Raw genomic sequence first — 24,619 nt, forward strand, 5'->3', positions numbered from 1 at the left:
ACAATCAATAAGCAATGTAATAATGACATATGACCATCTCTCCTACTTAGATGCATAAGACTAAAACTTTTCTACTTTTTTTGGTTTCTGTGTAATAAGTGTGACTTTCTAAGTGATTGTCTAAAAAGTATAGAAAATGGCTATTACTCCCTTAAAACTTTGTTTTTGTGATCAGGACAGCGATATTGAAATTCATCAATTTTTCATTACTGAGTAGTTGATACAAAACTTTCTAAAACATTCCAGTAATATGAACAGTAGTATGAATATAAGAGCCTTAAGCTAACCATTTAGTATTAGATCCACCTGCCTAAGTGGATACATATACACACATTTTTCTGAGATGGCATCTAGAGGCTTCAAACATCTGGCAGACACATTTTGCTATGTCTGTAGGTGGCCAATTTATCACAAGAGCAAAAAAGTATACTGTGGCAGCATCAGCAAAAATATGTGAGGCCTACTAGGCATATTTCAGCATGCCTGTTGGGGATCAAGACATATTCTGGGCTCCTCATTTCACCTGTGAGCACTGAAGAAAAACTGGAAGGTATGATAGACAACTGTTGCTTGTTTGGATGGTGGAATTTTTTTCATACATATTCGCCATTTCCCGCATTAGCGAGGTAGCATTAAGAATGGAGGACTGAGTCTTAGAGGTAATATCCTCACCTGGCCCCCTTCTCTGTTCCTTCTTTTGGAAAATTAAAATGGGAGGGGAGGATTTTCAGCCCCCCACTCCCTCCTATTTTAGTCATTTTCTATGACATGCAGGGAATATGTGGGAAGTTCTCTTTCTCCCCCACTTTATAACACTTTAGAATTCTTGAAATTAAAATTTTTTCATTTTCTTTTCTCTTGAATTTTCAATGTCACTGAAAGAAATATATGAAATATATTGTGAGGATCTCTTACACATTAATTATGGGTGAAATAAATTCATAAATAAACATATAATTTTTTTTCATAATCACAATTTTATATTTATGTTCTTTTGCAGGATGATACAGAAGGGAAAAGAGAGCCATGAAGTTCACTATCCCAAGAATTTGGCAGGAACCCACTGACCACTTAAGCAATTGCTACTCCTGCATGGTGGACCTTCAAAACCTTGGACTAGCAAGAATGCACCTGCTATCGCATATCCGGACCTTCCATCCATTGTCCTGGTGCCAGCCACTCCTCCAAATAAAGAGCAGCTATCTTTGCCTTTGGGGCAACAGGGACCCGCAGTGCACTACCACAGGCAGGACCAGCCACAGCAGACCCTATTCCCAAGAACGTCAAGTACGAGCCACTGACAGACCTCCAGGTGTTGATGCTACCACTGTACATAAAATTAGGCCTTATGAAACAACTTGTCACAACTCTAGATTGGCAGTCTACAGCCTTCAAGTACCTTCAAGATGTCTTCCCTGAGCTGTCTGAGGCAAAGGTCAAAGCTGGTGTCTTCGTTGGACCACAGGTAAAGAAGATCCTGAAGTGCAAGGAATTCCCAAGAAGCTCACTAAGAGGGAGAAATCAGCCTGGTACAGCTTTGTTGCAGTGGTTTGGGGCTTCCAGGGCAATCACAAAGCCAAAAACTATGTGGCGCTGGTTGAGACTATGGTGAAGAACTACAACAAAATGGACTGCACAATGTCCCTCAAAGTCCATATCCTTGACACTCATCTTGATAAATTAAAGAAGAACATGGGATCACATATGAAGGACCAAGGCAAACGCTTCCATGAGGATATACTGGACTTTGAAAGCTGGTACCAAGGAAATATAACAAGAACATGATGGAGGATTATAGTTGGGGTCTGATTTGTGAGTGATTTATAGCACAATTGTATATCTCAAAAAACCACTGATATCTAAATCTTTTGTGATCACTTTTGTTTAACATTAGTGTAAATACATGTTAATTTTGATTTATATGTTGTTATTCTGACTTTATGTGAAGAAAAATGTGTAAATTTGCTTGTTGTCCAACTGGAAACAGGTAGATTATAAATATCACTGTTCTGGTGTCATCAAAAGCAAAGTTTGAAAGGAATAATAGCCTTTTCCTCTAATTTTTACAAGTAAACAATTAAGAAATAACACTACTCAAGAACAAAAATTTTGTTACACAGTGTAATCTTGTGTGTATCTCTCTTTCTAAAGCAGGTACTTCCAATCAACAGTGTTTTTTTAACACACAATTCCACAAGCTGTGATGGATTGCGCAAAAGATGCTTGTGGCATGAGAAGAGTGGGAGGTGGGTTGATTAGAAAGGGTAGTGAGTGGTGGGATGAAGAAGTAAGAATGTTAGTGAAAGAGAAGAGAGAGGCATTTAGACGATTTTTGCAGGGAAAAAATGCAATTGAGTGGGAGATGTATAAAAGAAAGAGACAGGAGGTCAAGAGAAAGGTGCAAGAGGTGAAAAAAAGGGCAAATGAGAGTTGGGGTGAGAGAGTATCATTAAATTTTAGGGAGAATAAAAAGATGTTCTGGAAGGAGGTAAATAAAGTGCATAAGACAAGGGAGCAAATGGGAACTTCAGTGAAGGGCGTAAATGGGGAGGTGATAACAAGTAGTGGTGATGTGAGAAGGAGATGGAGTGAGTATTTTGAAGGTTTGTTGAATGTGTTTGATGATAGAGTGGCAGATATAGGGTGTTTTGGTCGAGGTGGTGTGCAAAGTGAGAGGGTTAGGGAAAATGATTTGGTAAACAGAGAAGAGGTAGTGAAAGCTTTGCGGAAGATGAAAGCCGGCAAGGCAGCAGGTTTGGATGGTATTGCAGTGGAATATATTAAAAAAGGGGGTGACTGTATTGTTGACTGGTTGGTAAGGTTATTTAATGTATGTATGACTCATGGTGAGGTGCCTGAGGATTGGCGGAATGCGTGCATAGTGCCATTGTACAAAGGCAAAGGGGATAAGAGTGAGTGCTCAAATTACAGAGGTATAAGTTTGTTGAGTATTCCTGGTAAATTATATGGGAGGGTATTGATTGAGAGGGTGAAGGCATGTACAGAGCATCAGATTGGGGAAGAGCAGTGTGGTTTCAGAAGTGGTAGAGGATGTGTGGATCAGGTGTTTGCTTTGAAGAATGTATGTGAGAAATACTTAGAAAAGCAAATGGATTTGTATGTAGCATTTATGGATCTGGAGAAGGCATATGATAGAGTTGATAGAGATGCTCTGTGGAAGGTATTAAGAATATATAAGAATATTGGTGTGGGAGGAAAGTTGTTAGAAGCAGTGAAAGTTTTTATCGAGGATCGTAGGCTATGTGTCGTTTGGAAAGAAGGAAGGATTGGTTCCAGTGAATGCTCTTCGGTTAGGGGTATTGTTTACATGGTTAGTTTAAATTTGTTGTATGTTGTTTTAGGATTGTAAACATCTAGATTTTGAAAAGAGGTCATGTATGAGTTTCTTGTTGGGGATGAGATTGCATTGAGTGAAAGATAGTTGTTGTGTGTGATTACAGCGCTTAGTGGGTATATATGTAGAAAACTGCAGATAGTGTTGATAATCAATTTTGAAAAGTTTTGTGGATTAGCAAGGTTAAGAAGGTAAAGTGACATGAAGTTACATATCAAGAATTGGAGGGAATCGAGCCATTAAGCAATTGGATTTGATGGTTTGACTGGGAAAAACTGGAGGAAGTGACTGTTTTGATATCGGACTTATGCATCAGGCGGTGCCAGCACCTGCAAATGGAAGTGGAGCTATCTTGCTTGGGAGAGGGGCCGAAAATTCTGGGGCCTTGAAGAATGGAAGTCAGCTACATTATTGGAAAGCAAAATGGGTATTTTGACAGACTAGGTGGTTCCAACAATGTTGTAGTAAAGTGGTGGCTTATGATAGAGTTGTCACCTGCAGGAGGTTGAGCTGCTGAAAATGAGATTTGATGGCACTAGCTGTGTGAAAGGTTGGTTGTCGAGTTGACGGGGTAAGGAAGAGGAGGAAGGAATGTAGGAAATAACAAGAGGGTGATTAGAGAGCAGTAGGAGGGTTTTGTTAGTGGTTAGGCACATGTGGGGATGAGTGAGGAATATGTCACCATTTCCATTCATAATACTGAATATCCCATGTGAACCAATTACACCCTCAACTGCCACATTACTTACCTTTCATTTAAATCACCTTTCTCTAATAGCTGGTCTCGTGCACCAAAACTACTGATGCAATCTCCCTCCTGCTCCCAAAACACTTGCCTTTCACGATAATTTTTCTCATGGTCTGGTGCATAAGCACCAATAATCATCCATCTCTCACCATCAACTTTCAGTTTTACCCATCTCAATCTAGAATTCACTTCCTTACACTCTATCATACCATCCTAAACTCCTGCTTGAGGAGTAGAGCTACTCCTTCCTTAGCTCTCGTCCTCTCATCAACCCCCGACTTTACTGTTTACCTTAATCATGGTGAGGCTTCCTTGGCACACAAAGAACCCCATAACTTACTCATCATTTGGCTTCCCTATCACACTATGTACCCCATATCTTGGGTAGGGTATGGAATAAATTGTGTGCTAGGAAGGCCACACCATGGGTAAGGTATGGGGTACATTGTGTGCCCAAGTAAGGCAAATATGGATAATTTATGGGATGTATAGTGTGCCCAAGGAAGGCAACCACGAGTAAGTTATGGGGTGCATAGTATACCCAAGCAAGATCACCATGGATAAGGTAAGGGGTAAATAGCATGCCCAAGGAAGGCCATCATAGGTACAGTTTACAATACACCCTGTACTTATGTAGACATCAGATGCACCACGTTATCAGAAACACAAAGAACAATTGCAGAACTGCTTATTTACCATCAAGATATCCCAGTGCAAGAAATACAGCGCTTGGGTGGAAGTGTACACAGCGTGCAGTTTTCCTAAGATTAGAGCAACCCAATGCCTGGCCCTCCAGACTCCAGCGACGGAGAGTGTTGTCATCACCCACTGTCACTGCCTCACTCAGCCTTGGGTGGGTGTCAAGACCCCAGACTTCGCCTTTTCTGTGACCCTTTAAAAATCAAATATGCAAGTATGAATCATGATGTATTTCCATGGGTTTTTCTTTCACTATAGTACTAATGTGTGATATCACAAGAGCTGATAAAACTGATAGACTGTAAGTATACATCAAAATAATATGAAAATAATGCTGAAAAAAATGAAAATGGTACACTAATATGGAATATTTGCATACTGAGAAAATCTGACAATTTGAAGAAATAAATGTTCTGAATGACCAATGTACGTTCTTATACAGGTTGTACCTCTCTAATCTGGTGCTTTGTGGTCTGGCACATTTTGAATCTGCCACCAGGGTGGTGATGTTAGCTGCACTAAGGCACCAAAATTTGTTTGCACTGCAGCTGAGCTGATTAACAGCCCTGTTAATTTCTTATATTAATTTTTTTGCTGAAACTGAGAGCCAGAAGTTTTAAGTTTCGAAAAACTTTGAAAGATACCAGGAGTACAGAATTAGACAGTGCACTTATAAAGTAGTTTAAACTCCACGTAATGAAGGTGTAAGAATTTCTGGGGAGATTCTTATCAAGCAGACCAAAGTTTTTTATAGAGAACTAAAGCTAGACTATGACTGTGAATATTCGCAAAGATAGTTATGCAAGTTTAAGTGGGAATATGGAATTTCAGTACACAGTGTATGCGGTGAAAAGTGCAGTTTTGATATGGAAGCTTGTAGTGTAAGGTTATGTTAGAAGAACTGATAAAAACTCCAACTCTATATCAAACAACCAGCAGCAATACATATAGGGCGAGAGAAAGTGTATGAGCCAGCTGCCTGGCTGAGAATGACTCAGCATGGGCTGGCTGCCTTGAATATAACAATAAAACAACAGTATCAACAGTCAACCAAAGCCAACCACCAAACTATGGTCGTTCATTACATTAATTACTTGTCATAAAGCTGTGACAAAGTTTGTGGATGAATATGCACAGTGAGTGGTAGCAGAAATCTTAGACCAAGATCAATCGTATAATGCTGACGAATCTGCCCTGTATTGGCGTTGTATGCCATGAAAAACATCTGCAAACATACTGAGGGGTCTTGATCTGGTTGTGCTTCTGATGTAACAATAAAAACCTTGGTTGGATGCATTAATGGTTGATTTATTTCCTGTTTTAAGCTTTGTTCTATCTTTGATACCACAGCAATATGTATGTGGAATGAGCTGGTAAGACTAGGGGTTGGGCAATTTTACACAGGGCATTCCCTTAGGGGTCAATTTCTGTTCTCCCGCATTTTCTGTGGTCTGGCTATGGACAAGTCCCAGTTTTGCTGGATTAAGGAGGTTCAAACTTTAATTATAGCTACACAGAAACTCAAGGCATAGTAAAGATGCATTACACAGAAACTCAAGGTATAGTAAAGATGCAAAGTCTTAATGATATACAGTACTGTCATCTTTGGCGTACTTGGTTGGCCATTAAGTTTGTGTAGTGGTACATACGAAGGAAGCCTGGGTGGGATGAGATGAGAAATGATGATATGCAATCAACATACTCCAATATCTTGCCTAAAGATGGTGAAATATATAGACAACTTCATTGACAGTTCTGGTGTGTAAAAGCATCTTTCGTATCTTACCCTACATTCAGTAATAACTGTAATATCTGGATTAGAAAAAGCCTTTGGTATCTAATTAAGTAGAAGTATTGGACATTAGCATTCTTAAAGCACTTATGAGAAATCATCTAAAAAGTAATGTATACTGATGCATCAAAAATATATATACAAAACAAAGATGAATAAATGAAAAATACAAAATGAGAGCTTCAAAATGGGAACTTCAAGTAAAGGGGGCTAATGGGGAGGTGATAACAAGTAATGGTGATGTGAGAAGGAGATGAGTGAGTATTTTGAAGGTTTGTTGAATGTGTTTGATGATAGAGGGGCAGATATAGGGTGTTTTGGTCGAGGTGGTGTGCAAAGTGAGAGGGTTAGGGAGGATGATTTGGTAAACAGAGAAGAGGTACTAAAAGCTTTGCGGAAGATGAAAGCTGGCAAAGCAGTGGGTTTGGATGGCATTGCAGTGGAATTTATTACAAACGGGGTGACTGTATTGTTGACTGGTTGCTAAAGTTATTTAATGTATGTATGATTCATGGTGAGGTGCCTGAGGATTGGCGGAATGCATGCATAGTGCCACTGTACAAAGGCAAAGGGGATAAGAGTGAGTGCTCAAATTACAGAGGTATAAGTTTGTTGAGTATTCCTGGTAAATTATATGGGAGGGTATTGACTGAGAGGGTGAAGGCATGTACAGAGCATCAGATTGGGGAAGAGCAGTGTGGTTTCAGAAGTGGTAGAGGATGTGTGGATCAGGTGTTTGCTTTCAAGAATGTATGTGAGAAATACTTGGAAAAGCAAATGAATTTGTATGTAGCATTTATGGATCTGGAGAAGGCATATGATAGAGTTGATAGAGATGCTCTGTGGAAGGTATTAAGAATATATGGTGTGGGAGGCATATATTTCTCGATTAATATGGGTAAAATTGAAAGTTGATGGAGAGAGGTGGGTGATTATTGGTGCATATGCACCTGGGCATGAGAAGAAAGATCATGAGAGGCAAGTGTTTTGGGAGCAGCTAAATGAGTGTGTTAGCGGTTTTGATGCACGAGACCGGGTTATAGTGATGGGTGATTTGAATGCAAAGGTGAGTAATGTGGCAGTTGAGGGAATAATTGGTATGCATGGGGTGTTCAGTGTTGTAAATGGAAATGGTGAAGAGCTTGTAGATTTATGTGCTGAAAAAGGACTGATGATTGGGAATACCTGGTTTAAAAAGCGAGATATACATAAGTATACTTATGTAAGTAGGAGAGATGGCCAGAGAGCGTTATTGGATTACGTGTTAATTGACAATCGTGCGAAAGAGAGACTTTTGGATGTCAATGTGCTGAGAGGTGCAACTGGAGGGATGTCTGATCATTATCTTGTGGAGGCTAAGGTGAAGATTAGTATGGGTTTTCAGAAAAGAAGAGTGAATGTTGGGGTGAAGAAGGTGGTGAGAGTAAGTGAGCTTGGGAAGGAGACCTGTGTGAGGAAGTATCAGGAGAGACTGTGTACAGAATGGAAAAAGGTGAGAACAATGGAAGTAAGGGGAGTGGGGGAGGAATGGGATGTATTTAGGGAATCAATGATGGATTGCGCAAAAGATGCTTGTGGCATGAGAAGAGTGGGAGGTGGGCTGTTTAGAAAGGGTAGTGAGTGGTGGGATGAAGAAGTAAGAGTATTAGTGAAAGAGAAGAGAGAGGCATTTGGACGATTTTTGCAAGGAAAAAATGCAATTGAGTGGGAGAAGTATAAAAGAAAGAGACAGGAGGTCAAGAGAAAGGTGCAAGAGGTGAAAAAAAGGGCAAATGAGAGTTGGGGTGAGAGAGTATCATTAAATTTTAGGGAGAATAAAAAGATGTTCTGGAAGGAGGTAAATAGGGTGCATAAGACAAGGGAGCAAATGGGAACTTCAGTGAAGGGCGTAAATGGGGAGGTGATAACAAGTAGTGGTGATGTGAGAAGGAGATGGAATGAGTATTTTGAAGGTTTGTTGAATGTGTCTGATGACAGAGTGGCAGATATAGGGTGTTTGGGTCGAGGTGGTGTGCAAAGTGAGAGGGTTAGGGAAAATGATTTGGTAAACAGAGAAGAGGTAGTAAAAGCTTTGCGGAAGATGAAAGCCGGCAAGGCAGCAGGTTTGGATGGTATTGCAGTGGAATTTATTAAAAAAGGGGGTGACTGTATTGTTGACTGGTTGGTAAGGTTATTTAATGTATGTATGACTCATGGTGAGGTGCCTGAGGATTGGCGGAATGCGTGCATAGTGCCATTGTACAAAGGCAAAGGGGATAAGAGTGAGTGCTCAAATTACAGAGGTATAAGTTTGTTGAGTATTCCTGGTAAATTATATGGGAGGGTATTGATTGAGAGGGTGAAGGCATGTACAGAGCATCAGATTGGGGAAGAGCAGTGTGGTTTCAGAAGTGGTAGAGGATGTGTGGATCAGGTGTTTGCTTTGAAGAATGTATGTGAGAAATACTTAGAAAAGCAAATGGATTTGTATGTAGCATTTATGGATCTGGAGAAGGCATATGATAGAGTTGATAGAGATGCTCTGTGGAAGGTATTAAGAATATATGGTGTGGGAGGCAAGTTGTTAGAAGCAGTGAAAAGTTTTTATCGAGGATGTAAGGCATGTGTACGTGTAGGAAGAGAGGAAAGTGATTGGTTCTCAGTGAATGTAGGTTTGCGGCAGGGGTGTGTGATGTCTCCATGGTTGTTTAATTTGTTTATGGATGGGGTTGTTAGGGAGGTAAATGCAAGAGTCTTGGAAAGAGGGGCAAGTATGAAGTCTGTTGGGGATGAGAGAGCTTGGGAAGTGAGTCAGTTGTTGTTCGCTGATGATACAGCGCTGGTGGCGGATTCATGTGAGAAACTGCAGAAGCTGGTGACGGAGTTTGATAAAGTGTGTGGAAGAAGAAAGTTAAGAGTAAATGTGAATAAGAGCAAGGTTATTAGGTACAGTAGGGTTGAGGGTCAAGTCAATTGGGAGGTGAGTTTGAATGGAGAAAAACTGGAGGAAGTGAAGTGTTTTAGATATCTGGGAGTGGATCTGTCAGCGGATGGAACCATAGAAGCGGAAGTGGATCATAGGGTGGGGGAGGGGGCGAAAATTTTGGGAGCCTTGAAAAATGTGTGGAAGTCGAGAACATTATCTCGGAAAGCAAAAATGGGTATGTTTGAAGGAATGGTGGTTCCAACAATGTTGTATGGTTGCGAGGCGTGGGCTATGGATAGAGTTGTGCGCAGGAGGATGGATGTGCTGGAAATGAGATGTTTGAGGACAATGTGTGGTGTGAGGTGGTTTGATCGAGTAAGTAACGTGAGGGAGAGAGAGATGTGTGGAAATAAAAAGAGCGTGGTTGAGAGAGCAGAAGAGGGTGTTTTGAAATGGTTTGGGCACATGGAGAGAATGAGTGAGGAAAGATTGACCAAGAGGATATATGTGTCGGAGGTGGAGGGAACGAGGAGAAGAGGGAGACCAAATTGGAGGTGGAAAGATGGAGTGAAGAGGATTTTGTGTGATCGGGGCCTGAACATGCAGGAGGGTGAAAGGAGGGCAAGGAATAGAGTGAATTGGAGCGATGTGGTATACAGGGTTTGACGTGCTGTCAGTGGATTGAATCAAGGCATGTGAAGCGTCCGGGGTGAACCATGGAAGGCTGTGTAGGTATGTATATTTGCGTGTGTGGACGTGTGTATGTACATGTGTATGGGGGGGTTGGGCCATTTCTTTCGTCTGTTTCTTGCGCTACCTCGCAAACGCGGGAGACAGCGACGAGGTATAAAAAAAAAAAAAAAAAAGTTTGTTGAGTATTCCTGGTAAATTATATGTGAGGGTATTGACTGAGAGGGTGAAGGCATGTACAGAGCATCAGATTGGGGAAGAGCAGTGTGGTTTCAGAAGTGGTAGAGGATGTGTGGATCAGGTGTTTGCTTTCAAGAATGTATGTGAGAAATACTTGGAAAAGCAAATGAATTTGTATGTAGCATTTATGGATCTGGAGAAGGCATATGATAGAGTTGATAGAGATGCTCTGTGGAAGGTATTAAGAATATATGGTGTGGGAGGCAAGTTGTTAGAAGCAGTGAAAAGTTTTTATCGAGGATGTAAGGCATGTGTACGTGTAGGAAGAGAGGAAAGTGATTGGTTCTCAGTGAATGTAGGTTTGCGGCAGGGGTGTGTGATGTCTCCTTGGTTGTTTAATTTGTTTATGGATGGGGTTGTTAGGGAGGTGAATGCAAGGGTTTTGGAAAGAGGGGCAGGTATGCAGTCTGTTGTGGATGAGAGAGCTTGGGAAGTGAGTCAGTTGTTGTTCGCTGATGATACAGCGCTGGTGGCTGATTTGTGTGAGAAACTGCAGAAGCTGGTGACTGAGTTTGGTAAAGTGTAAGAAAGAAGAAAGTTGAGAGTAAATGTGAATAAGAGCAAGGTTATTAGGTACAATAGGGTTGAGGGTCAAGTCAATTGGGAGGTAAGTTTGAATGGAGAAAAACTGGAGGAAGTGAAGTGTTTCAGATATCTGGGAGTGGATTTGGCAGCGGATGGAACCATGGAAGTGGAAGTGAATCACAGGGTGGGGAGGGGGCAAAAATTCTGGGAGCCTTGAAGAATGTGTGGAAGTCGAGAACATTATCTTGGAAAGCAAAAATGGGTATGTTTGAAGGAATAGTGGTTCCAACAATGTTGTATGGTTGCAAGGCGTGGGCTATGGATAGAGTTGTGCACAGGAGGGTGGATGTGCTGGAAATGAGATGTTTGAGGACAATATGTGGTGTGAGGTGGTTTGATCGAGTAAGTAATGTAAGGGTAAGAGAGATGTGTGGCAATAAAAAGAGTGTGGTTGAGAGAGCAGAAGAGGGTGTTTTGAAATGGTTTGGTCACATGGAGAGAATGAGTGAGGAAAGATTGACCAAGAGGATATATGTGTCAGAGGTGGAGGGAACGAGGAGAAGTGGGAGACCAAATTGGAGGAGGAGAGATGGAGTGAAAAAGATTTTGAGTGATCGGGGCCTGAACATGCAGGAGGGTGAAAGGTGTGCAAGGAATAGAGTGAATTGGAACGATGTGGTATACCGGGGTTGATGTGCTGTCAATGGATTGAACCAGGGCATGTGAGGCGTCTGGGGTAAACCATGGAAAGTTCTGTGGGGCCTGGATGTGGAAAGGGAGCTGTGGTTTCGGTACATCATTACATGACAGCTAGAGACTGAGTGCGCACGAATGGGGCCTTTGCTGTCTTTCTAGCGCTACCTCGTGTACATGAGGGGGGAGGGGGTTGTTATTTCATGTGTGGTGGGGTGGCGATGGGAATGAATAAAAGCAAACAGTATGAATTATGCACATGTGTATATATGTATATGTTTGTGTGTGTATATATGTATATACGTTGAGATGTATAGGTATGTATATTTGCATGTGTGGACATGTGTATGTGGGTGGGTTGAGCCATTCTTTCATCTGTTTCCTTGCGCTACCTCGCTAATGCGGGAGACAGCAACAAAGCAAAATAATAATAACAAAATGAGAGAACTCAGACATTAGCACAGGAAAGCTAAAGTAATTTAAAAAGGAAAAAGGATGATTTTTTCATAAGATGTGGCATTTTTATACCTAATTCCCTGTTGCTGCCTTTGGGAGGGAGAGTCAAGAGCAAGCAAACAAGAGCCTCACTTGCACACATCCAGTCTTCAGCCATCATGTATAATATCCTTAAACCATAGCCTGCCAACTATAGCCATGGTTTATCTTGACTGCATCATATTCTCTCATTCAGCCCATTAACAGTCCATTATTCCCTACACATCATATCATCATAATTCTTATTACCCAATGATCACATCTTAACTACTGAAATGTTTAAGCCCAGGTATGCCAAGGCCTCCTCTACTTCATCCTTCCATTTCCTGGGGTCCCCTTTGTGTCTTCCACTCCTAACAAAAAAACCTTCCTCCTCAGCCTTTCTTTAGTCATCCTTCCCATATGTATTAAACATTGCAGCACACTCTCATCACCCCTCTCAATCGTTACATTCACAACCCAAACTCACTCTGATGGTGCCATTTCTTAAACAATCAATATTCATCCCAACACACATCTTTCAAAAATTCATTTTCAACACATTCACCTTACCTGTTTCCTTTGCATTTTAGACCCAAAACTCACATCTGTATGATACTGTCAGGACTATTGTACCCTCAGACATCCTTATCTTTTGCCTTATAGACAGTTACCCTTCTTTCCACAAATTTCTTAACATACCTTCCTTTACACATTGACTACCTTCAGTCCCTATGATTCCATCTGCTGCCAATTTTACTGTCATACTTGAAGTTCTTTGCTTCCTATCAGTCCTACCCATTGCACGTCCTTGACACAGCCTATTCTTCCCAAGGAATCAATCACCCTAATCTTACCTACACACACATATGCCATACATCCTAAGTTAAAACTCCTCACTGCATTTAGTAACTTTTCATCGACCTATATAACTGTAACACTTTCAATAAGACATCTCTCTCAGTGCTATCAAAAGCTTTCTCCTGCTCTATGAATGCCATACAAAATTCTTTCTCAGAGTATTTCTCATATACATCCGTTAACACTAATACCTGGTCTAAACACCCTCTAGCTCTCCCAAAACTATAACTGCTCCTCTCCAATCACTTATTTTGTACATGTCACCACCCTCTCCATCACCACAGTCCCACACACTTTACCAAGTATACTCATTAGACTTACCTCTATCATTTGCACATTCATTTTGTCCCCTTTACCTCTGCACAGTTGGCAGGGAAAGTAAGAGATGGTAAGAGGAAGAATATCATCAAATTCATATAGGATATAAAAATGTTTTAAAAGGAGGTAAACAATGTGAAAAAATCAACAGGACAAATGGCATTGGCTGTAAGGAGAGCACTCCTATCAATATGTAAACACCTCACAGCAGGCCATGCATGTATCAACAGCCTGACTGTCAACCCCTTTCTTAAGTTCAATAGCAGCAGCATCCACTTCCCATGTTTTAGTAAGTTCATAATGAAAAAAGGTTTTCACTACCTTCTCTCTTCTTACCACCTAATCATGAAACTTTCATTCAACATCCCATCTCATCCAAAATAGATATCTGCCTCCCTATCACTTAATATGTTCATCAGTCCTTCAAAGTAATTTCTTTTTCTTTGTGTGTGATTACGTCCCTCATCTGCTCTCCTCACTGTCAATTCCATGTCTTAATGTTTTCCCCATACTGTTTACCTTCTATTATAACATTCTCTAATTCTGTATGAAGGTCATTTATATTCTTCCTCTTCCCATCCCTCATTTTCCCTATTCCTCAGTTTACATGCTTTTCTCTTGACCTCTTACCAGTTTCTCTTGTACTCGTCTGAATCATCAGCATTCCTTCTAAACAAATACTGACCATTTACCTGGCTCTGGCGCTTCACCAACAATCTACCTTATCATTACATCACACACTACTCTTTTGTACACCCACATCCCTCTCTCTGCAAGCCACACACATATTCAAATATTGATTCTTGAGATATTTTCCATTCCTCCTTCACTCTCTTAGAATCATTTCTTCTCAGTCTATGCTATTTTTCACTCAATCCCTCTTGATTTCTTTGCATAAAGGCCACATTTTTATGCTTACTCTTTTTCACCTGTCCCTTCAAAATTAAGTCATTTCTCATTTCCTGAAGTCATCACCAACATTCACTCCAACTTCTGCCAAGAATTTGTCAAATTCCACACGCCACCCTTCTCAGCACATAACATCCAACAATCTCTTTTTCACACACATTTGCCAACTAACACAAAATCCATTGATGCTTGATGAACCCTCACTTCATTCACCAACATACCTCTTTCAACACGTTATTTGACAAACTTTTTCCACATTTTCAGTTGAACCAGGGACACCATGCCCTTTGATTGTACCCATGATTATCACTTCATCCACCACTGCATTCAGATCCTTGGGTTAGGTTAGAAATATACTACTCATATATCTCCAGTGTGTCCTTGAAGATAATTAAGAGGGGTAAGAGTGTGACAGTTGAAGCCCTAATCTGTATCATCATGCTGTAAAAGTCAGAATAGAGGAAGGAGCTAAGAGAGGATTATTCTTAAGAAAGCTCAGACTGTGTCTGATTATGCATGTTTGATAAGAAAAACCTAGGTATTGAAACTCTGAGTAAAGTTGAAGGAGAAGAGGGTATAATGCATCAGAAATATTCAGGGGGTAAAATTCAAGAATAGAGAGAGGCCAAGAGTGAAGGAAAAGATGAAGTTAGACTGTTAAAGAAGGCAATGAACTGAGTTCTAGGTTTAACGAGAAACTGGACGGCAACCATTAGTAGCTAGACAGCAGAAAATGAAAACCATGAAAAAGAAAAATATAGATTATAGAAAACTGAGTGAAAGCAATATTAGTTTTGATGCTATGAATCAAATCATAATGTGGAAAAAGGTTGTGAAAAACTTTACATCTAAATTCTACAGAAAGTATTGCAGAAAAATGCATATCCAACATGACAAAAGCAAAAGAAATGAATACTTCTGAAGATTCAAATTGAAAATATTTGTATCCTGAACAAAAATACAAACACATAATCATCTGTGGAAAAAAAGTATAAAGCCTGAACTGCATGCTGGTATGCAAAGTAAATACAGAAGGAAACTGTAGAGAAACAAAGAATGATATGTGAACAATGATCCCATGTAGCTTTATGACAACCAGTAACTGAAGTTTTTGACATATTTTCTGTAACAATCACTGACAAAAGACAAGGAACAGTATCTACCATAAATACAGTGTATGCGAAAATCCATGTCTGCTTTCCCATTCATTTTCAAAGACGATGTCACACTTAAATCCTATTACTTTGTCATCTCTCCTTTGGCCTTGATCATTATCTCCAGACATCTGGACATGGAGTTGGCAAGGTTTCTGATGTATTTTAGTTTGATGGTTTGGGTCCATAGGGTTTTGATCTCCTGAATGAGGCAAGGAGCAGCTGCCTGATTGTACACACTAAGTGCCCAATGTGCCTTGCAATTTATATGTATCCACACTTTCTTGCTTTCAGGCAAGAACTTGTCTTTCTGTTTTCAAGAAAAATAATAGCAAACCCTCTTGAAGTACAGGTGGAGGACATATATAGCACTCAGAAGCAAAATTCTCAAAATGAGGTGACAGCCTGGAAGGGTAAAAAAAAAAAATAAGAACATTGTTACTTCAAGCTAGCCAGGTGGGTTACTGATGTTCATACTATTAAAAACACTCGTCTTAGTGACCAGCTGTACAATAATTTCACCTTGTTTCCCTTCAAGTTTGTAACCACAATAAATCTTAGATGTGTATTGCCTTTGAAAATATAAGGGAACAGACAATGTTTTCTTGTGGACATTGTAATTTCAAATGGCAAAGTCAAATAACAAGTGCTGGAGTAAGTAGTGAAATAAGAATACTAAAAATACTAAAAAATGCACTCAGGTAGAAAAAGACACCCAGCATTTCATGTGAAAACCGAAGTATTAGCCAATCTATCGCACACTAACTCCATTCTTTATCTCTTTTCAAGTCATGTTGGCCAATTCTCATTTTGGAACAGAGGCAACATATGCAGAATTTCCCTAATTGTTTCATCTAGAGCCAACTTCAAGTAGTCATATCCAGTAGCAATAGACTTATCTATCTACATCTTTGATGCTCATTCCCTAAAGGATCTCCTATCAAGGAGGTGGCCACAGCAAAAGTGTGTACACTATCTTTGTCCTTACATGCCTTCCTCGCATACCCCATTCCAAGCATTCTACCACCATTCCTCTGCCTCCAGTACTCCTCCACTCTATTTCCACATGTCATAGAGGGTCATCTTCTCATGCCAATCCCTTTAATTGTATGCTATCATACACTCTCCTAAAATCCCTGTTTTACATTCTTTCTACCTGCCTAAACATCCTCAAAGTATTATGTCTCACCCACTCCAAAATTCATTCCCTTTGCATTCCCTGCCATACTACATCTCTAATACATCCCTCATTTCTTTCTTTATTCTATCTAGTCATACCACATGCTCCTCTCAAATAGCCCATTTCCACAGCCTGGATTCTTGACCTCTGTGACTCATTCCAAGTCCATGTTTGGGCTGCATAGTTCAGGGTCAAGAGCACTATGCTGTCCCTAATCCTTTCTTCACTTCCATACTTACACCCTTCATTATTCTATCAACAGAACCAATGATTCTCCTACCCTGTAGGGCTCTCTCCCTTATCTCTCTTTCTATATCAACAAACTTTACCTAGATTGCTCTCAAATACTTAAATTCTGTCACCTCTTCCAGTCTCACTACAATTTTTTTCTCTCTCTCTATAGGGCTTTGCAAAATCTAAATTTTCATTCTATTTCCCTTCAAACATCATTACTTACATTCTACTCCCATTTACCTTCAGTTGCCTACACTTACACACATCATTAAGCACACAACGTTCTGCAACTCCTCTTCACTCAGTAAACAACACAGTATCATCTGCAAACAGGCTTATCACTAGCCACCATACTTTACCACCACACTTCATCTATGTATGCCCTCTCCCAGTTTAGCTTTCATCTCTCTTACCACACCATCTGTATATGTGTTAATAAGCCACAGAGACATCGCACAGCCCTGCCTCACACCTACATGTATAACAATACTTTTGCTCACCTCTACATCCATTCTTACACATCCATTTGCTACTCTGTAGAAGGTTTTTACATCAATCAAACAGTTGTCTCCATACCCCATATATCCTTAACAAGCCCATAAGACATTCCAATTGACCCTGTCATACACTTTCTCCAAATCCATGAAAGTTGCATACAGCCTCTTACCTTTTGCTACATACTTTTCCACACTCATTCTCACTAAAAAAGTCAGATCTAAACATCCCTTACCTTTCTTAAAACCCACTTGCTCCTCACTTATTCTGCATTCAGCCATCACTCTATAAATCAACACTAGAAGATATGAAAATTCAAGCTGCAAGACACATGACTTAACACATTCATAAAAAAGTACCTCAAAACTTGAAGAAGAGAAAGCAAAACTGTCACAAAAGTAAGTAAATGGAACTAAGAAAATACAGTTCAATGCACTTGGGAAAAACAAGCACAAAAATGGTCTAAGTTTCCGTGTACCTGAAGATTCAGGTATCAATACCACAGCTATCTATCTCTCTGTACCTCTGATGCCTGCTCACAACTGAAACTCCCTAAAAGAGGTGGCCATGCAATAGAGTTTCCATAAGAGTGAACTCCAATGCTGCCTCTTACCACTAATGCATCATCCTTAACAGGCCACTGGCAAAGAACAACTCTAGTGCAGTGTCTGTAGAGGCTCCTACATATTACTATAGCTCAAGGATTATCTAGAGGTCCAGACTTTATAAGGAGGAACTTGAAATAAGAAAAGTTAGGACAATAGTGGTCAGGCTTGACTAAATACCCCAACATCCCAGTGACAGAGACAGTTATTACAAGCTTCCTACTGGGCAAAGACAAAGATTGTTGAAAACTACTCTTGGAGAGTGAAACCTCCAAATGACAGACTAAAAGATGCTGCAGATTTCAAGATCTTAGGTACGATGAAAGGAAGAAAGTCTAAATATAACCACAGACTGAAAGGAGGAAAATGAAGAACAGGTACAAGAAAATAAAGATTAAAGATAATTTGAAGAAAATGAATTAAGAGACAGGAGATATGTAATCAGTGGGAAAAAAATGTTTGAAAGGGTATATTGATATACCCTAGACTAAGAAAGCAAACTCCCATAAGGTAATGTGCATTTAAACAAATGTAATAGACTAAATTATGACTAAAACTTGAAAACACCTTTTGAAATTGTGGATTAAGTGGAAGAACCCAATATCATTCTTATCACTGAAATGAATTTTTTGACATCCCCTTCAGACATCAGTTATGAGGAAGTTCAAGGTACAAGTGGTGGTAGTGTTATTAACACTATTAGTCTAGAATGCCCTGGCAAGCAGTCAGCATGATGACAGTGTCTATCACTCAGAGGAAAAGCATTCACATATACACAATAAAGATTTAAGGAAAGCAGAAGGTTTTAGGATGTAGCTATTATCCCCTAAGTTCCAGAAAAGCAAACAGTGAGCATTAAAGAAACAGCATTGGAGCTGTTCCACATGAATGTAGACAGGTGATTTTGTGAATATTTTGATATGAAGGATACTGACTGGGCAAACTACACTGCCTATGAAGGGAGATGAGAGGAAATATCGAATTCTAAGGCACCTATTAAAACTCATCATAATTACAAGAGAACTGGAAGTCACTGCCAAGACATAAAGGAACAAACAATGAGGATCATGCTCAGCATAAAGTTGTGTAGCTATGAGGAAACTGATTGATTGATTTTGTGGAATTGTGTAGTCAGGGGGAACTTGACCAATAGATTTTGTGAAATGAGCAAAGCAGTAAACTTAATAGTTATTCAGTGCTTTTTAGCATGATGATATCTTTAAAACTTACAACTATCTACACTGAATTATATATTCTAGTTTCCTATACATCAAAATCTTTAAAAAATTCTTATAAAATCATGGATTCTAGCTTGTTTTGAAAATTCAGAAATTCACTATCCATTTATATCAATACTATCGTCTAAGATTTCTCCAATACTTTTACACCTTCCTCTGTCATCATATAATTTTCATGTTATCATATATCAATATCTGATGACAAGACTCCCATGTTGAAGCATTCCATTTCTACATGTCCCATGGTAATATTGCAATTGCAAGCATCACATATTGGAGCAGGTCTCCTCTCCATAAAGTGACTATAGGTCAGCACAGTATGACCAGTACTCAGTTGACAAAAAGTTGCCTCAAATTAGCAATTCCTGTGCAAGGATGAACACCATAATGCAAACTTTATTTATCTTCTGAAGTCTATTATATTTTCTGGCCTTACAAGTCCCTTCTAGTTTGCCCTTTACATCTAACATACTTTCTTATCCTGCACATAAAATCATTAAGGAATAACTCTTGCATACAGAATGCTAGATCTTTTTCTTTTTCTCATAGGTGTTTGCCATTCCCCCTGCAAGCAAGGAAGATCCAGGAACAGACAAAGGATGGCTTCATTCACTCACAACCATTCTCTAGCTGTCATGTGTATTGTACTAAACCACACTCCCTATCCACAACCAAGCCCCTAAGACCTTTCTGTGGTTTATCCCAGCTGCTTCATATTCCCTGGTTCAGTCCACTGACTGCATCATCAACCCTAATATACCACATCAGTTCAATGAATGCCTTTCATCCTTCTGCATGTTTAAGTCCTAAGCACTGAAAACATTTTTCAATCCATCTTTCCATCTCCAATTTGGTCTCCCCCTTCTCCTTGTCCCCTCCACTTCCAACACATATATCCTTGTTTTCAACCTCTTCTCACTCATTCCTCCATATATCCAAACCATTTCAGCACACCCTCTTCAGCTTTCTCAACCACTCTTTTCTTATCATAACACCACTTCTCTTCCCTTTCTATCAAATATTCAATCAAACCACCTCACACCACATACTGTCCTCATACATTTCATTTCTAACACATCCACTCTCCTCTGCACTGCCTCATCTACCACCCATGCCTCTCATGCATACAACATACCCGTCTTCATCCTCCAGATAATGAAATCTCTTTCCACACATTCCTCAATGTTCTCAACACCTTTGCTCCCTCATTCACCCAATGACTCACTTCTGCTACCATGGTTCCATTCACTGTCATGTCCACTCTAAGGTATCAAAAACATTTCACTTTGTCCATATTTTCTCCATTCAAACTCACATCCCAATTGACCAGTCCCTCTTTCCAACTAAACATAATAACTGTGCTCTTGTTCACATTTACTCTCAACTTCCTCCTTTCTCACACTCACAAACTCAAAAACCATCCTCTGCAGTTTCTCACTCGAATCTGTCACCAGTGCTTCATCATCAGCAAAACACAACTGACTCACTTCCCAGGTCCCCCGCACTCCCTATAGATCATACATTAGTCCCTTGCTCCAAGATCCTTCCATTTAACACCCTCACCATCCTATCCATGAACAAATTATACAGGCCAAAATGATGTCAAACATCCCTTCCGTAGACCAACCTTCATTTGGAGCCACCAGCACATATGTACTCAAACATACATCACACACTCGTGAAAAAATCTTACTTCTTCTAGAAGCTTTTCTCCCATGCCATATGTTCGTAAGACCCTCTACAAGGAATCTACATCAGTCCTAACATATGCTTTCTCCATGTTCATAAGTGCTACATACATATCCTACTGTTTTTCTAGGCAATTCTCACACACCCTTTAATGCAAACACCTGATCCACACATTCTTTAGCACTCCTGAAAGCACACTGTTCCTACCTAATCTGATGTTCAGTATATGTCTTCACCTTCTTTGTCAGCACTCTCCCATACAGCTCACCAGGTATACTAAGCAAACTTATACATCTGTATACAAGAACATGTAATGTTCACATGTAAAGAATTTTACCTATTGCATGCCAAAGAGTTGAACCCATCCTCTGAGAACAGCTGGCAGGAAGCATGTCTGCCTGCTTTTCACAGCAGCCTGGGTTCAACTCTTGGCCATGCAATGTAAAATTGCTTATCATTACATATTTAGTTCACACACTCACCTTTGTCCCCCTTGACTTTATACACTGGAATTATACATACATTCTGCCAATCCTAAGGCACCTTGTCATGAACCATAAATCCAAAGAAAATCCTAGCTAACCGGTCAACAACACAGTCATCTACTATCTTATAAAATTCAACTGCAACACCATCCACTCCAGCCATCTCATCATATTTTACCTATGCAAGGTCTTCACCACGTCTCTTTTCACCAAACCACTTTCCATGACTCTCTCACTTCTTATACCCCCCAAACCCAAACACCCCACATCTGCCACCCTAATATCAAACAGTATCAATGATCCTACGAAATACTCATTCACCTCATTAGTACCTGTTATCACTTCCCAATTAGCCCCTTTCAATAATGATCCCATTCGTTCCTTTATTTGTCTCAGGCTAATAACCACTTTCCAAAACACTTATTCTCCCTGGAGTTTACTCGCTCACCCTAAATCTCATTTGCCCTCTTTTCTAACCCCTGCTCCTTCCTCTTGACCTCCTGCTGCTTTCTCTTATATATTCATTAAAAAAGGGGGTGACTGTATTGTTGACTGGTTGGTAAGATTATTCAATGTATGTATGACTTATGGTGATGTGCCTGAGGATTGGCAGAATGCTTGCATAGTGCCACTGTACAAAGGCAAAGGGGATATAAGTGAGTGCTCAAATTACAGAGGTATAAGTTTGTTGAGTATTCCTGGAAAATTATATGGGAGGGTATTGATTGAGAGGGTGAAGGCATGTACAGAGCATCAGACTGGGGAAGAGCAGTGGGGTTTCAGAAGTAGTAGAGGATGTGTGGATCAGGTATTTGCTTTGAAGAATGTATGTGAGAAATACTTAGAAAAGCAAATGGATTTGTATGTAGCATTTATGGATCTGGAGAAGGCATATGACAGAGTTGATAGAGATGCTCTTTGGAAAGTATTAAGAATATATGGTGTGGAAGGCAAGTTGTTAGAAGCAGTGAAAAGTTTTTATCGAGGATGTAAGGCATGTGTACATGTAGGAAGAGAGGAAAGTGATTGGTTCTCAGTGAATGTTGGTTTGCAGCAGGGGTGCATGATGTCTCCATGGTTGTTTGATTTGTTTATGGATGGGGTTGTTAGGGAGGTGAATGCAAGAGTTTTGGAAAGAGGGGCAAGTATGCAGTCTGTTGTGGATGAGAGAGCTTGGGAAGTAAGTCAGTTGCTGTTCACTGATGATACAGCGCTGGTGGCTGATTCGGGTGAGAAACTGCAGAAGCTGGTGACTGAGTTTAGTAAAGTGTGAGAAAGAAGAAAGCTGAGAGTAAATGTGAATAAGAGCAAGGTTATTAGGTACAGTAGGGTTGAGGGACAAGTCAATTGGGAGGTAAGTTTGAATGGAGAAAAACTGGAGGAAGTGAAGTGTTTTAGGTATTTGGGAGTGGATTTGGCAGCAGATGGAACCATGGAAACAGAAGTGAATCATAGGGTGGGGGAGGGGGCGAAAGTTCTGGGAGCCTTGAAGAATGTGTGGAAGTTGAGAACGTTATCTTGGAAAGCAAAAATGGGTATGCTTGAAGGAATAGTGGTTCCAATACTGATATATGGTTGTGATGTGTGGGCTATAGATAGAGTTGTGCGGAGGAGGGTGGATTTTCTGGGAATGAGATGTCTGAAGACAATATGTGGTGTGAGGTGGTTTGATCGAGTAAGTAATGAATGGGTAAGAGAGATGTGTATATATAAAGAGTGTGATATAAAGTGTAATATAAAGAGTGTGGTTGAGAGAGCAGAAGAGGGTGTTTTGAAATGGTTTGGTCACATGGAGAGAATGAATGAGGAAAGATTGACAAAGAGGATATATGTGTCAGAAGTGGAGGGAACAAGGAGAAGTGGGATACCAAACTGGAGGTTGAAAGATGGAGTGAAAGAGATTTTGAGTGATCGGGGCCTGAACATGCAGGAGGGTGAAAGGAGTGCAAGGAATAGAGTGAATTGGAACTATGTGGTATACCAAGGTCAACGTGCTGTCAATGGACTGAACCAGGGTATGTGACACATCTGGGGTAAACCATGGAAAGTTCTGTGGGGCCTGGATGTGGAAAGGGAGCTGTGGTTTTGGTGCATTATACATGACAGCTAGAGACTGAGTGTGAACAAATGTGGCCTTTGTTGTCTTTTCCTAGCACTACCTCGTGCACATACGGGGGGGAGGGGGTTGTTATTTCATGTGTGGCGGGGTGGCGACGGGAATGAATAAAGAAAGCAAGTATGAATTATGTACATGTGTATATATGTATATGCCTGTGTGTGTATATATATGTATTGTGTGTGTGTGTGTGTGTGTGTGTGTGTGTGTGTGTGTGTGTGTGTGTGTGTGTGTGTGTGTGTGTGTGTGTGTGTGTGTGTGTGTGTGTGTGTGTGTGTGTGTGTGTGTGTGTGTGTGTGTGTGTGTGTGTGTGTGTGTGTGTGTGTGTGTGTGTGTGTGTGTGTGTGTGTGTGTGTGTGTGTGTGTGTGTGTGTGTGTGTGTGTGTGTGTGTGTGTGTGTGTGTGTGTGTGTGTGTGTGTGTGTGTGTGTGTGTGTGTGTGTGTGTGTGTGTGTGTGTGTGTGTGTGTGTGTGTGTGTGTGTGTGTGTGTGTGTGTGTGTGTGTGTGTGTGTGTGTGTGTGTGTGTGTGTGTGTGTGTGTGTGTGTGTGTGTGTGTGTGTGTGTGTGTGTGTGTGTGTGTGTGTGTGTGTGTGTGTGTGTGTGTGTGTGTGTGTGTGTGTGTGTGTGTGTGTGTGTGTGTGTGTGTGTGTGTGTGTGTGTGTGTGTGTGTGTGTGTGTGTGTGTGTGTGTGTGTGTGTGTGTGTGTGTGTGTGTGTGTGTGTGTGTGTGTGTGTGTGTGTGTGTGTGTGTGTGTGTGTGTGTGTGTGTGTGTGTGTGTGTGTGTGTGTGTGTGTGTGTGTGTGTGTGTGTGTGTGTGTGTGTGTGTGTGTGTGTGTGTGTGTGTGTGTGTGTGTGTGTGTGTGTGTGTGTGTGTGTGTGTGTGTGTGTGTGTGTGTGTGTGTGTGTGTGTGTGTGTGTGTGTGTGTGTGTGTGTGTGTGTGTGTGTGTGTGTGTGTGTGTGTGTCTGTGTATGTATATATATGTATACGTATGTGGATGGGCTGGGCCATTTCCTCATCAGTTTCCTTGTGCTACTTCACCAAAGCAGAAGACAGCAGTTAAGTGAAATATATAAACTTTTCAAGCTTGGTCTTCACATTGCTCTTGACAGACCAGTTAGAATGATATGGTAAATGAAAACAACATGAACATAGCTTGGAAAAACCTTCAATCGAAATCTCAAAGCAGTACAAGGGACATAGGAATCAATATTT

General features: G+C 40.5%; 1 protein-coding gene across 1 annotated transcript in view; it reads right to left on the reverse strand.

Annotated features, from left to right (window-relative positions):
- The window catches only part of LOC139757912 (echinoderm microtubule-associated protein-like 6), a gene marked incomplete at its 5' end in the record, with an annotated part of 241,329 nt that overhangs the window by 125,400 nt on the left and 91,310 nt on the right, over nt 1-24,619 (reverse strand). The window contains 1 exon segment of the mRNA XM_071678858.1: nt 4,800-4,995. Coding sequence (XP_071534959.1) covers nt 4,800-4,995 — 196 coding nt within the window.

Source organism: Panulirus ornatus, chromosome 28 (assembly GCF_036320965.1).
Source record: "Panulirus ornatus isolate Po-2019 chromosome 28, ASM3632096v1, whole genome shotgun sequence".
Lineage (NCBI taxonomy): Eukaryota > Metazoa > Arthropoda > Malacostraca > Decapoda > Palinuridae > Panulirus > Panulirus ornatus.